This window comes from Amblyomma americanum, chromosome 2 (genome assembly GCF_052857255.1).
Source record: "Amblyomma americanum isolate KBUSLIRL-KWMA chromosome 2, ASM5285725v1, whole genome shotgun sequence".
NCBI classification, from domain to species: domain Eukaryota; kingdom Metazoa; phylum Arthropoda; class Arachnida; order Ixodida; family Ixodidae; genus Amblyomma; species Amblyomma americanum.
The window spans coordinates 216,419,725-216,432,623 of NC_135498.1; the positions used below are offsets into that span (position 1 = coordinate 216,419,725).

The window sequence follows — 12,899 nt, forward strand, 5'->3', positions numbered from 1 at the left end:
GCACGAGCTCCTCAGGAGATCGTTCCAGCATGGACCGCGGAATGGAATGTGTAGACACACCACTAGGACAGAGTGTGGTCACTGCTCATGACGAATTGGAACCGCAACCGGGACGTTCAAAGGCTCTGGTAGATTCAAGTGACAGCGAGTTGAGCGCGCATGAGTACGATAGCCGATATTGTGTTCACGAATAACCGGGTAGATCAAGTTTTGTAGCACCTAGTCGTAGCGGGAGTAGTGAATCTGAATGCCAGTTTTCTGAGCAGCGCGCCGATTCTGCAGAACAGATAGCTGATCTTTTGAGAAATTGGTCATACGAGCACAATGTTACACAGGCAGCCCTTTCCTCACTTCTGAAAATATTAAAAACGCATGAATGCTTCGCGAGCATGCCATCAGATGCGCGGACACTACTGAGAACCCCACGTTTTGCCGAAGTTGAGACTTCAGGAAAAGGGTTATATGTCTACTTTGGTATTGTAAAGAGCCTTGAAGGCATGTTGGCAAAGTATTCCAACTTGTCTCGGCTACCTGAAAGCATTGGTTTGATGTTCTATATTGATGGGCTTCCACTCAGCAAAAGCTCCCAGAGCCAGTTCTGGCCCATTCTTGCAAAGACTGATGACATTCCTGGCACTGGTGTGTTTTTGGTTGCATGCTACCATGGTAACCAAAAGCCTCCATCACTGTGTGATTTCCTGAGTCCTTCTGATCAGTGAATTGCTGCAGCTCCTAGAAAGGGGACTGTGCATTGATGGTTTTTACTTCGCTATAGCTATTAAAGGGTTTGTATGCGATGCACCTGCTCGTGCATTTGTTTTAAGCACAAAACTACATTCTGGTTACTATGGCTGTGGGAAGTGCCAACAGAAAGGAAAGTATGTTGAAGGTAGAGTTGTGTTTCCAGACACACATGCATCATTGCGAAAAGATGTGAGCTTTGCTGACAAAGTGCAGGAGGAACATCATGTGACAGAGACACCAATTTCTGCACTTCCAATTGGCCTTGTATCTCATTTCCCACTCGACTACATGCACTGTTTGCCTGGGAGTCACAAAAAAATTGATACTGCTGTGGATGAGAGGCTCACTAGAATATCGTTTGCCTTCATCAGCAGTTGAAAGAATCACAAAACAGTTACTAGAGCTGGCAACTATTCACTGCGAAGAGTTTGCCCGGAAGCCACGCTCCCTGAGAGAAATTGATCGCTGGAAAGCGACCGAGCTGCGTTGTTTCCTGCTGTACTTTGGCCCAGCTGTTCTGAAGGGCATTCTACCCGAAAAATTGTTAATTCATTTTCTACTTCTGCATGTGGGAATCACCATACTTTCCAGTGATGCTATGTGCCAGGGCTATTGTGACTATGACAAGGAGTTGCTCATCTGCTTTGTCTCATCGTTTAAATCACTTTATGGTGAGCACAATGTCTCTTATAATGTGCATTCCTTGGTTCATTTGGCTGATGATGTGGCCAAGTATGGAGCTCTCGACAACTTTAGTGCATTCCCTGCAGAGAATTTCATGCACCACCTGAAGAAGCTGATAAGACACTCACAGAAGCCACTAGAACAGCTTGCTAATCGCATTGCTGAAAGGACGGCTGCTGGCACATTGTTCATGACCAAGGAGCCTACTTACCAGACAGTGCTGTATTCACAGATGCACTGCCGTGGCCCCTTGGCGGAAAACTGCTGTGGGCCTCAGTTCAGCATTGCAAAGTTTCCTCTCTTTACTTTGAGAACATCACCAGGAAACAATGCTTGCACCATGAGAGATTTAACTGCCATCATGGTCGAAAACTTTGCATTTGACTGCCATGGTCACAAGGTTGTAGTTGGCAGAAAATTGGAGATTCTTGGCGACTTCTTCACCACGCCATGCACATCTTCAAATCTTGGCATTTTTATTGTGAAGGAAACTTCTGGCCCCCTTCTTTCATTGCGGCTCTCTGATATTAAGTCAAAGTGCATCTTGCTGCCTCTTGAGTGCCTGGAGTCTCAGTATGCACTTTTTCCTCTTATCCATTTGACTCTTTCATCCACTCAGCATATATAATACCCTTGGCATTTTAGCAGCTCTGCTTGTTCATGCATTCATTCTTCATATACATCTTTCATATTTTAGTAGCTTTTCTTGCTCATAATCTACTTTGTGTGTTGGCTCATGCATCTGCCATGCTTATATAGCTTTGCATTTTAGCTACTCTGCTTGCTCACAATGTGCCATGTGTGTTGATAGGAAATGTATGCTGTTGTGAGGTTTGTCGAAGGCAACAGTGTCGCAGTGGTGCCTATCAATTGGCTTTTGGACAATGACACAAAATGTTCCTGGCCAACCTCAAGCACAAACATCCAAAAATTAGTGCGAATGCGGTCCCAGCTGGACTCTTCTGCAGATGTGTACAGCATCGAACTTCTTGAAAAAACAGGTATGCAATGTCTAGTGCTTTTTGAAAATAGATTATTTGTAGTGGTTTCAGCAAAAGTTAGCGCTGTGGCACACATACTTGCAGTGTACATTCCAGTTGTGCATATATGCATGTAATGAAGTTCCACTGATGCAGTGTCCTTCACAATGCAGAAAAGACATTTAAGAGGCAAAAAAATATGGAATGCCTGCAAAAAACATGGGAGTCTATGGGCTTTGCATTGGAAGCATACATGCACAGCATAATAGATAGGAAAATGCACCAAGGCTTATGCCAGCTTGGCTTCTTGTGTAGAGACGTGAAGAACAAGGCACCGGTTTAGTTTGGGAACCAAAACTTTTATGTGACTCAACATCTTGCCCAGCATGTCAGTAATAGCTGCTAGCTTCCTTTCAACATGTAATTAGCTATAATTTATTGGTATTACAATAGCTTGTTAAGAGCGTCATGCCTAACAGTAGTCTGCACTTCACGGGGCACCCATTTTTCCAAGCATTTCACCCAAAGAATCCAAGTACCAGGCGAGAGCAAGACTTGTAAATATTGTAAAGCCAGTGAGTAGGCAAGGGCAGTGGGTCAAACTTTGCACCTACCTCATGTGAATGAGATAGGCAGACCACTAAGCCATTGCTGTCTGATGTTATGTAGCATAAATTGCTCGTAATTTATAGCAAAGTGTTTGTCAGTACACTACTTGATGAAGGAAATGAAATGCTTTTTTTTAGAAAAGTATGACAAAGCACGACAAAAGCTGCGTAAAGCAGGAAATACAGACCATTTGGAAACGTCAACAGATCAAGGTATGTGCTTCTGTTTTCTTCATTCGGAGTAAATTTTTTTCTCACTCTGAATGTCATTTTGATAGAAAAAGGGCGAGGCAAACGACGAAGATTCTTGCTGCTGTCCAGCTCATCTGATGATGACGAGACTGGAGCTCAGTGTTTTAACCTTCCGGAGCCACCTTTTCGTCTCCAAAGGTAATGGTTATTTTGTTCTACTGTAACAATTGCACCTATTATGGAAACTTTTCCAGGAGTCCACAGACGGAAGAAAGTGACAGCATGGGTAAGTTCGTAACACATCTATGAACGTTTGTCATATCTCTTAAAATAAATTAAAATCAAATTGTTGTTACATCACATTCATTGAAGCCGGAAGTTAAAGAATACTGTCCAGGGTTCTCTAGGTGTCTCTAGGCAAAGTCAAGTCCACAGCGAAGAAACATTGCGAGCGGTTGAATCTATCTGATCTTGTCAAGGCGATCGATAATTGGTTGGTTTGGTTTTTGGGGGAAAGGAAATGGCGCAGTATCTGTCTCATATGTCGTTGGACACCTGAACCACGCCGTAAGGGAAGGGATAAAGGAGGGAGTGAAAGAAGAAAGGAAGAATAGGTGCCGTAGTGGAGGGCTCCGGAATAATTTCGACCACCTGGGGATCTTTAACGTGCACTGACATCGCACAGCACACGGGCGCCTTAGCGTTTTTCCTCCATAAAAACGCAGCCGCCGTGGTCGGGTTCGAACCCGGGAACTCCGGATCAGTAGTCGAGCGCCCTAACCACTGAGCCACCGCGGCGGGGCAATCGATAAGAGCAAGAAAGATTTTTTTAGATGTCTTTTTTAGCGCTAAAACCCATAAGGTAGATGTGCCACTGAGAACCATAGTCTCTGAAACTGGTACATGGCAGCACTCTGTTGCTCGTTTCTTACAGCTCCATCTTAAGCTTTTACCCGTGGACGACCCGTTTATTGTTAACAATTCCAACCAGGTTTTAGAATTTTTTAGCACTAACACTGACAAATGCTACCAGGCTTTCTCCATTGACATTAAAAATATCTTTTATTCTTTACCTCACAAGCTCATCCTTGAGTGCGTTGAGCTTTCCATTGACAAATATGGCTCCATTGCTTTTCAAAATACTGCGGGGGTCACAGTTGGGGGTTTTTTAGAACTTTTAAAGTTTTATCTCCAATCAACCTATATCCAGTTTGAAGGGATGCCCCACCTACAAAAGCAGGGTATATGTATCGGGTCCGGCATAGCCCCGGTTCTCAGTGACCTTCTGCTGGCTCATTTTGATCGTCAACTGCTCGCTTCTCCCATTGACAGCAATATTATCAAGGTTTTTCGTTACGTGGACGATTTTTTAGTTGTCTTAGACTGTGACGCGCAGGCGATTGAACGTATCAGTAAGAATGTACTGGGTTCATTCGGTATTGTGATGAATCCTCTTGACCTCACCCACGAACTTCCAGTAAATGGCCAAATTAGATTTCTAGACATCCGGTTCCACTTTAAAGATGATGGTGTCTGCTGGTGCTATGAACCGCGTGCCAACAAACCACTTCTGGCGTTCAACTCCGCCCACTCCAAGCTCGTTAAACGAGCTATTGCCATGCCTTGCCTCAAGAACGCTCTCGGCAAATCCTGCCGGCATCTGATGTCACAAGCATTCAATCGTCAAGCAGATAGACTGCTTAGCGCTGGGTACCCGCACCACCTCCTGGTTTCAGTCGCTGAAAGCTGCCTAAAACACATGCGCAGCAAGGTGCATACGTCCGATAGCCGCGCACAGCGCAGGCAGAAGGTAGCTGTGATACCTTACATACACTCACTTTCGCACAATCTGAAAAAGGTAGCCCAGCGTTACGACGTGAAAGTGGTCTTCTCTGCCCCTTACAAGCTGTCCAAGCTTTGCAGGATCACTAATCCGGAGGCGACCCAGCAGCGTGGCTGTGGCAAAAAACATAGGTGGCCTTATGTTGATTGCACAGAAGGTGTAGTTTACAAAATTCCGTTAAGTTGTGGAAAGACGTATGTTGGCCAAACTGGGAGATGCGTGAACGAGAGGTTAAGAGAGCATGCCTTGAACGGGAAAAATGCACGCGATGGAAAAGATTTTGAAGGCTTCCTCGCAAGTCACTGTATCACTTGCCTAGATTGTACTCCTGCAATCGATGACACCTCCATAATCAGAAAGAGCAGTGTACGTATGACTAGAGAAATAGCAGAATCAAATCAGATATATAGCCTGGGAGAGGGCTGCGTCAGCACAGCCTCTATCGCCCTTTCACCAAAAGAGCTGACTTTTCTGAGCATGCGCGAACGGTAGTTACACTACGTTTATAAGTGTGAATCCCTTCAATAAAATTTGTTGTCAGTTCAGCGCCCGTCCTTGTCGCCTCGTCTCTGTCCTCGTCTGTTCAGCGCTGCTTTTGCAGAAAACCGTGATGCGACCAACGAAAAGAAGACAGGAAAACATGGAGGAGAAGTACACGGAACAATGCTGGACTAACAATCACCTGTTGTAGTTAACAGCATGCTGCTTAAGTACTCATGAGATACCAGTACACGGATGAGTTCGATTCCATCCTTTCGTTTGTATTTGTTTCATAGATATTCTGGCTCTTCGCACAGTGCCCAAATTAGGCCCTGTAAGGCATTTCAGTTGTCTTTGTGTATGAGCATATGCAACATGTGCTCAGGACGAAGGAAAGCATTTTGCTGGTCTTTGTACCTACAATTTGCAGGGAGCCATTCTTACTCAGTACAGCATAGCCAGCCAAGCCAACCTGGTAAGATCTCGTATGGCAACTCCGTGCTCCCTATTAGGGCAATGAGAGTATACACTGCAGGGATTTTTTCCTTCATCATTTAAATCATTTTGATGGCTTCGCATTTGTGTTTCTTTGATCCAGACTTGCCACGGGAGCTTGTGCAGAGTACCCTTGGTAAGCTATTGCCGGCATATTGGTTTGGAGAGCTGGTTCGCTGAAGCCTTAGCGCATTTGTTCTTATGCTTTGTAGAAAGCCACACTCGTTCACGGCTGTCACAATGTTCTGGTAAGATGCAACGTGTCAGCTCCCTGGTTCAGTGCAGAGGAATGTAGCATCGCCTGCGTGTCTTTTATCTCATTCATTCCTTTGAATTGTTTGACGTCTTTCCGTTTTTATTCTTTGATCCAGACTCACAAAGGTCTTCATGGGCTGCCTCGGGTAAGTTCTTGCTGGCAAATTGGTTTGGAGAGCTGGTTCGCTGAAGCCCATTTGTTCTTTTGCTTTGCAGAAAGCCACACTCGTTCACGGCTGCCACAATGTTCTGGTAAGATGCGACGTGTCAGCTCGCTGGTTCAGTGCAGAGGAAGATTAGAATTGCACGCGTGTCTTTTGTCTCATTCATTCCTTCGAACTGTTTGATGGCTTTCCGTTTTTATTCATTGATCCAGATTCATCCCAACTATCTCTGCGGACTGCCTCGGGTGAGTTCTTGCTGGCAAATTGGTTTGAAGAGCTGGTTCACTCAAGCCTTGGTGCTTTTGTTCTTGTGCTTTTCCGGTCACGCTCGTTCATTGCAGTCACAGCGTTCTGGTAAGATGTGACATGCCAGCTGATTCATGGCAGGGGATTAATACCACTGCATGATTGTCCCGTCTCATTCTTCAATTTTCATTTCTTGATGTCTTCTTGCTTGTGCTTCTTTAGTGCAGATTCTTTGCGGGGCCTTATGCAGAGTGGCAAGGGTAAGTTTTAGCTGGCATTTTAGTTCCTAGTGCATAAGTTCATTACCGGAGAGCTGGTTTGCTTAAGCCCTAGTGCAATATTCTTGTTCTCGGTAGGAAGACTCTCTCGCTTGCCACAAGACAGCCAGCCAGGCCAATACGGTATGATGCAGTGTGCCAGCACCCTCCCTTATTACAGTGAAATGATGTCAACACCAGCATGTTTTCTTTTGTTTATCCCATTGAATTGTTGCATTTATTCTTTCAATTTGTCTTGCATTCACAGTTTCACAACAGGGAGTGGCACAAAGTGCACGAGGTAAGCCTTGAGAGGAATGTTTAACAGTTCAGCCATGTGTCTGGAAAGCATGTAGAGATCTGGTTCATTGTTACTCTACAATTTTCTTTTTAAGAAAGCTGTGCACATGAACTGATGGCTGGACCTCCCTTTCTTGGCAATGCAATGCCTCAAATATCTGACCCCATTTACTTTAAATTCTTTGGAAAGAGACCAGTTTATTTTTCTTTCAGATGAAGTATCAAGAGACCCCTTAACCAATGTTTCATCCGAAGGAGGTAACATACGCGTCCTAAGCACTGAATTTCTGCACTGGTTTAATCAGTATTTATTGCCTTGGTAAAAACAACTTGCATGATATATGTTTGTTCTATTTTATGCTCAAGTCAGCATCTAAAAATGGCGTAGAGTTTGTTTTAAACTGCATCTTGCCTTATTGTACTGAGATGCTCACTTGCAATGAGAAAATTTGTATAGGTCCTGGTTGCATCAGAGTCACCGCAGGAAGTCAAATGTTACTTTTTAGCATGTGTCAATCTTTTCTGATATTGCATTGTTTTCTTTGTTCAAATTAATAACAGAGTGCTTGCTTTCCTCCTGTTTTTTATACTTTCAGGATATAGAAAGCTTGGCAGCCGTGATCAGAACTGAAATATCAAGTGAGGGCATTTCATTAGTGCATGTTCCCTGCTCTATTCAAGCAGTTCATTTAAGCAGCCTGTGTAAGATTTTTTTGCTAATAGTTGATAGTGTAACTGTAATGCTTTCACTTTAAATAAATTAAATTTTCAGTTATTAGCAGTTTGATAGGTCTCGTTTAAAATGTTTAATATACTATGGATCTGCTGAAAAGCTCAAAACTGTCAGCGAGTTCCTCCTGGCAATTTTCCTAATCACTTCAAGCAAGTTACCTAATGGCTGTATCACTTTTTTTGGGCTTATTAGATTTTGATGTCAGTGAGGCATAACTTACGTGATGAAAATAATAAATTTGGTTGATGTGAAAAAGTACAAATAGCTGTAGCTAGGTTATACTAGAGCATACAAAGCTTTCATCAAAGTTATTCTTGTAGTTAAGTAAAAAGAGATCGCAGCCTTAAAGTTTGGTATGTTTTAAACGTGTTTCAATTTTTCTTTTTCAGTGGCAACACGCACGATTCTAAAAGAAATGGCACTTCTAAAAGCACAAAATGAGGTCATAATTTCATTATTTGGTCAGGGTGAGGTTGATGTTGAGGAGCCTGCACAGTACAGTTACCCTTTGATGACTGTAAATGATGTGGAGGAGGTGGAGAAGAGCCTGAAAAACTCTGAGGCAGCTCGCAAGCAACTGGTAAGCAGGGCATGGATTCCTTAATATTGCACAAGGTAATGCTTGGCTATTTTGCAACAGCGCAAGGTTCTCTCACACATCGGTGGCACCACTGTGCGCAATACTACAGCCAATATGCTGAAGCATCTTCTCCATGACTCCGTGGGTGTTAAGTACAGTTTATACGGACAGAAGGGAGAGAAGGCTTTAGTGAGCATGGAGCTCTTCAAGGTTATTGTTGGTGAGTGATTAAATCTGCACTGTACAGTTGAGAGCAATTAGGAGCATTTGTCTTCAGTGCAGCTTTAAGTAGTGGTATTGAATTTTGCTCCTTTTTGTTGTCTTTTAACTATACAATCAGCCGTGGGTATTGTTTTAGTTGGTGCTTCAGAGCCATGCAGAGCTGCTTGTAGTCCCTGTTATTGTGTCGTATGGTTGGTGACGACAGTTGAGCTGGTATAAAAATAGCACAACACTTCCTAAGAGGAACAGATCAAAGGTCAATAGCTGCAAGGGCACTTAATGCGAGTCAAGAACAGAAAGTCGGTCTCAGCCATGCTCAGTTTAAAGAGAGTGTCTATCTGAAACACGAGTCATTATACTAAACGTAGAAATTGGCATGCACTACCATGATTTGTTAGGACATCCCTGGTCGCATCTCGTGTAGCGGATAGTGATAAGGCAGTATGCTGCAGGCAACAAACAGAACACAAGTGCCAGAAAAACTCTGGCAAGGGCACATTACATTTTAGCTTTGTGCACAAATATTTTTAAAAGGCTCCTTGTAGGATATGTTTATCTGTGCAGTTGAGTTATTTACCTCGCCAGCTGCTCATAGTAAAGAACATATTATTTTACGGATATTAAGCGAGTTTTTACTGTTCACTTTCGGTGGTATAATGCATTTTAAGGATGGAAGCCCTACTTTCTTGTAACCTGATTTAGTAAAAAAAATATCAGCAGGGTAACTAATCTAGGCTAAAGTATGCCAATTACTTCTGCAATATCTGACTACTGCAGAGTGAAAATGAATAGATGAGGAGCACTTGTTAATCATTTCTACGGATTCTTCTTTTCACAGACAGGTTTCATCACTACAGATGCAAGAAGAGTATAGTAGGACCAGCTAGTATTTCTTTTGTCTGTCACTTGTGCAGTGAGGGTGAACAGTGAGCTTAGACATACATACGGAAAAGCACAGCAGAGCTGAGAGAAGCAGAATGGGCAATTCATAATCAACTGCCATTTGCTACTGCATAAGAACTGGGTTAATACTGTTCTTGGCAATTTAAGCAATTTTCAAAAAAATTTCCAGACAAATTGGTGTCTTCCGATAGCTCTGCGTCACATCCAGTTGTGTGCTGTACTACATTCCGATGAAGTAGAACAAAAGGCAGGTTTGCTTCTTCAAATATGTTTCTTTTTTGTTTTGATATAGTGAGAGTTTATTGAAGAGAATTAAAACGTGTCCTGGTTTTGTTCAATTTAGTTATTGCTGACTTAAACAAAAAAAATATCTAAAAAAATTGCTCAGTGTAAAATGAAAATGAAATAAAAAGAATATTACATCCAATGTAGTCGTTTCAGCCATTTAAACAGGATGTCAGCAAAGCAAGATGCTTGTCTCGAGTTCCAGTTAACAGCAGAGGGCAGTTTGTGTGTTTATGATAAGCTATAGTCAAGACCTAGTATTTTCGATGTTCCGCCCCCCCCCCCTATGTAATGCCCCTTCCAGGGGTCTTTAAGGGTCAATAAATAAATGATGATGATGAACCTGGCTACCTGTGATGCTTGGTGCTTTGTAGCATCTGCCTGTGGGCTGTGCATACTAAACATCGCTTTGTTGAAATGCGTGCAAGTTGCCTTCCTAGGGACACAATAACAAGAAAAGTCTTTCACGTTCCACAAAAAAAATCGTGTCAGTCTAGTTTGGTATTTAGTAAGTGGCGTTCATTTGGGCTTTTTCAAAGTTTATTCTTATTTGCTTTAGGACTTCCAGTTTACAAGTGGATGAGTAGGTGCCCGACAAGGATGTACTGCAAGGCAGCAGTGTCATCGTCTGCACAAGTAGTGCAATTGCAATTCTTCTTACTCCAACATATACTCGACAGTTGCAGCTGAGCTTCACTTTTGTTTACATCAGGTAAACCAACTTGCGCATTAATTAGCTCTGTTATTACCGCACATTCTTTCTATATGTATGCAGGCATCTTGGTGACAGTTATGTCCTGCTGAAGGCCAGAGCAGAGAATGGCAGTCACGGTCATTATTTCTCTGGTAAGCTGGTACAAATGCATGTCATTTTTATTTATTCACACTCTTCCGCATCTAGGCAGGCATCGGGTTCTATTGTCGGCTCTGTGCCTTAATTTCCTTGTGGCTAATAGTGGCCTGCACCATTGTGCTGTTGTAATGAGGAGAGTTGCCTGCTAATTCTAATGAGCATTTTATAACGATCCAGCAGTGAATGCGCAAAGCGATAGCTTTTTTTGCCACTTTGATATTTGCTGTGTGTAAATATTTTTTGAGTGGCCTAGTGGCTTTTCCAGAGTGCTTTTATAAGCATACAGTATGCATATACTTGCTAAAACTATTTTTCTGCTCTCTCAACAACAGATGGTTTTCCATGTGGTGTTTTAAGGTCTTTTAGAATAGTGCTTGTCGGCTTCGTTTATTCTGTAATAGTGCTTTTTTGCTGTCATAAAACTTGGTTGTATAGTCAGCGTTCTTCGTACTGAACTGAGAATAAAAACATTTCTCTAAGTAATTTATGGTGCTGTGTTTTACATGTTACTGAAAGGGATTGGCAGTTTGAACTTTAATGCCATCGGCTTGAGGACCATGGCGCATTACTCTCATTATTCTTAAAAGTTCTGCTTGAGATTGTTTTGGAAAGAGTAGAAGAAAAATAATTGAACCTTTTAACCGGTACTAGCCTTAGATACCATGTATTGAAAGGGCATTGTAGAAAATGGGCTGATGGTAGAGATGTAACAGAAGCAAGCTTCATGTTCTTCAAGATAGACAAAGGCCAAGGGAGTAGGCATAGATCAATCTGCCTTTTTCACAAGATGTGGCACCCTCTGGAAAGTGACAAAAATTTGTCTGCTAGTGGTTGAGAACAAACGCACGTTGGAGAAGCCGCGATCTGGTTCCACCAGGCGCCAACTGCACCCGAGTGGCATGAGTGTGCTTGACAGCTGTCGCCTACGCCTGTCACTAACATAAACTGTTCGTGCGCGATAGGAGCCAGTGGTTCATTTTCAACCAGTGGGAGCTGGAGGAGGACAGGGGCGCATGCACAGATCGGCCTTGTGAAAAAGGCAGATTCCATCAGGGAATTTATGCTTTAGCTTTTTGTTCCACCTGTTTGGGTTGCACCTCGTTACTGTGAGACTGTTGTCTATGACTATATTGTGCCCATTTTTGAATGCAGGTATTCCGATTCTTCCAAGGCAGTGCCTGCTTAGGACCATGCAGTGCAAGCCTCCAGTGCAAGTCTGTTGCATCGTGGACTGCTGGGGTGCCCAAGATATGAGCATCTCACATTAAGTGGGAGTCTGTATTGTGACATTCCGTGTGTGCTACGAGGATCCACGTTCGACGGCGCGGCGTAGACGGAGACCCGTGACAGCGGCATCATCAATTACCCAGCCATGCTCTTTGAGTGACGACCAGAAAAACCGGACCCGCCGCCGCCCCGGGGAAACAGGCTTTATTCTCCCCAATTTCCGGTTACATTCCAGGACAAGGGAGCTGTCAGCGGGCCAGAGCGCGCCGTACCACAGCCGACGCTATGCGCTACCGCGAAGACGACATTCTTTCCCTCCCCCCCCCCCCCCCCTTTGTCGTGGGTTATCGCCGGGAAGGCACCCACAGCTTCCCAGAAGGGCCGCGACGGACACCTGTCATGGCGGACAGGCAGTACTCGCCAAGAATGTGGAAAGACAGGCGCTAGTGAATTAGCTCCGAAGAGAGAGCCTGTGTATACTCTCACTTGAGAGAGAGTGGTGGTGTTTTTGTTGTTTATTTAGTTTGTATTGTTAACAGACTCTGGGTTCGAGGCTAAGCCAAACCCAAAGGGGTGGTCCCCATCTCGCATGTTATTTTGGATTGGAGAATTGATGCTTTGGGCGGGCCACTGGAAATGACCGCCCTTAGTCCTTTGTTAATCAAGTGCTTAAAAGCACATGTAAACGGATGCAGGCGAGTCTGAGCTGGGGCTCCATGCTTAGCATGTAATGTGATGCTACTTAGGCACTAACCTGCCCGGTCGATGAGTAAAGTAGTGCAAAGTTTGTTCTGTTGTAAAATTATGCTCTGCTGTCATCATCTACAAGCTCGCCTCCTGTTCATCTT

General features: G+C 43.6%; 1 protein-coding gene and 1 long non-coding RNA gene across 2 annotated transcripts; both read left to right on the top strand.

The window, feature by feature from the left end:
• Window positions 1–459: 459 nt before the first annotated feature.
• LOC144122151 (uncharacterized) lies at window positions 460–7,886 on the top strand. The gene is made up of 12 exons (XM_077655719.1): window positions 460–2,429; window positions 3,155–3,229; window positions 3,295–3,406; window positions 3,463–3,494; window positions 5,962–6,006; window positions 6,130–6,162; window positions 6,239–6,427; window positions 6,498–6,533; window positions 6,658–6,951; window positions 7,048–7,092; window positions 7,217–7,249; window positions 7,845–7,886. The coding sequence occupies exons 1-9, from the start codon at window positions 2,397–2,399 to the stop codon at window positions 6,808–6,810; spliced, it is 708 nt and encodes a 235-aa protein (XP_077511845.1). The 5' UTR covers window positions 460–2,396; the 3' UTR covers window positions 6,811–6,951; window positions 7,048–7,092; window positions 7,217–7,249; window positions 7,845–7,886.
• Window positions 7,887–10,319: 2,433 nt separating this feature from the next.
• Window positions 10,320–12,375, top strand: LOC144122152 (uncharacterized). Its single transcript, XR_013312819.1, has 3 exons — window positions 10,320–10,683; window positions 10,747–10,817; window positions 11,977–12,375. It is a non-coding gene; the product is annotated as an uncharacterized LOC144122152 (long non-coding RNA).
• The last annotated feature ends 524 nt before the right edge of the window (window positions 12,376–12,899 follow it).

Coding starts and splice junctions, on each gene's coding strand:
- LOC144122151 (XM_077655719.1), top strand. CDS start 2,397: ATGTGTACAGCATCGAACTTCTTGAAAAAACAG. Junction 3,407..3,462: donor CCACCTTTTCGTCTCCAAAG/GTAATGGTTATT, acceptor AAACTTTTCCAG/GAGTCCACAGACGGAAGAAA. Junction 3,495..5,961: donor GGAAGAAAGTGACAGCATGG/GTAAGTTCGTAA, acceptor TACAATTTGCAG/GGAGCCATTCTTACTCAGTA.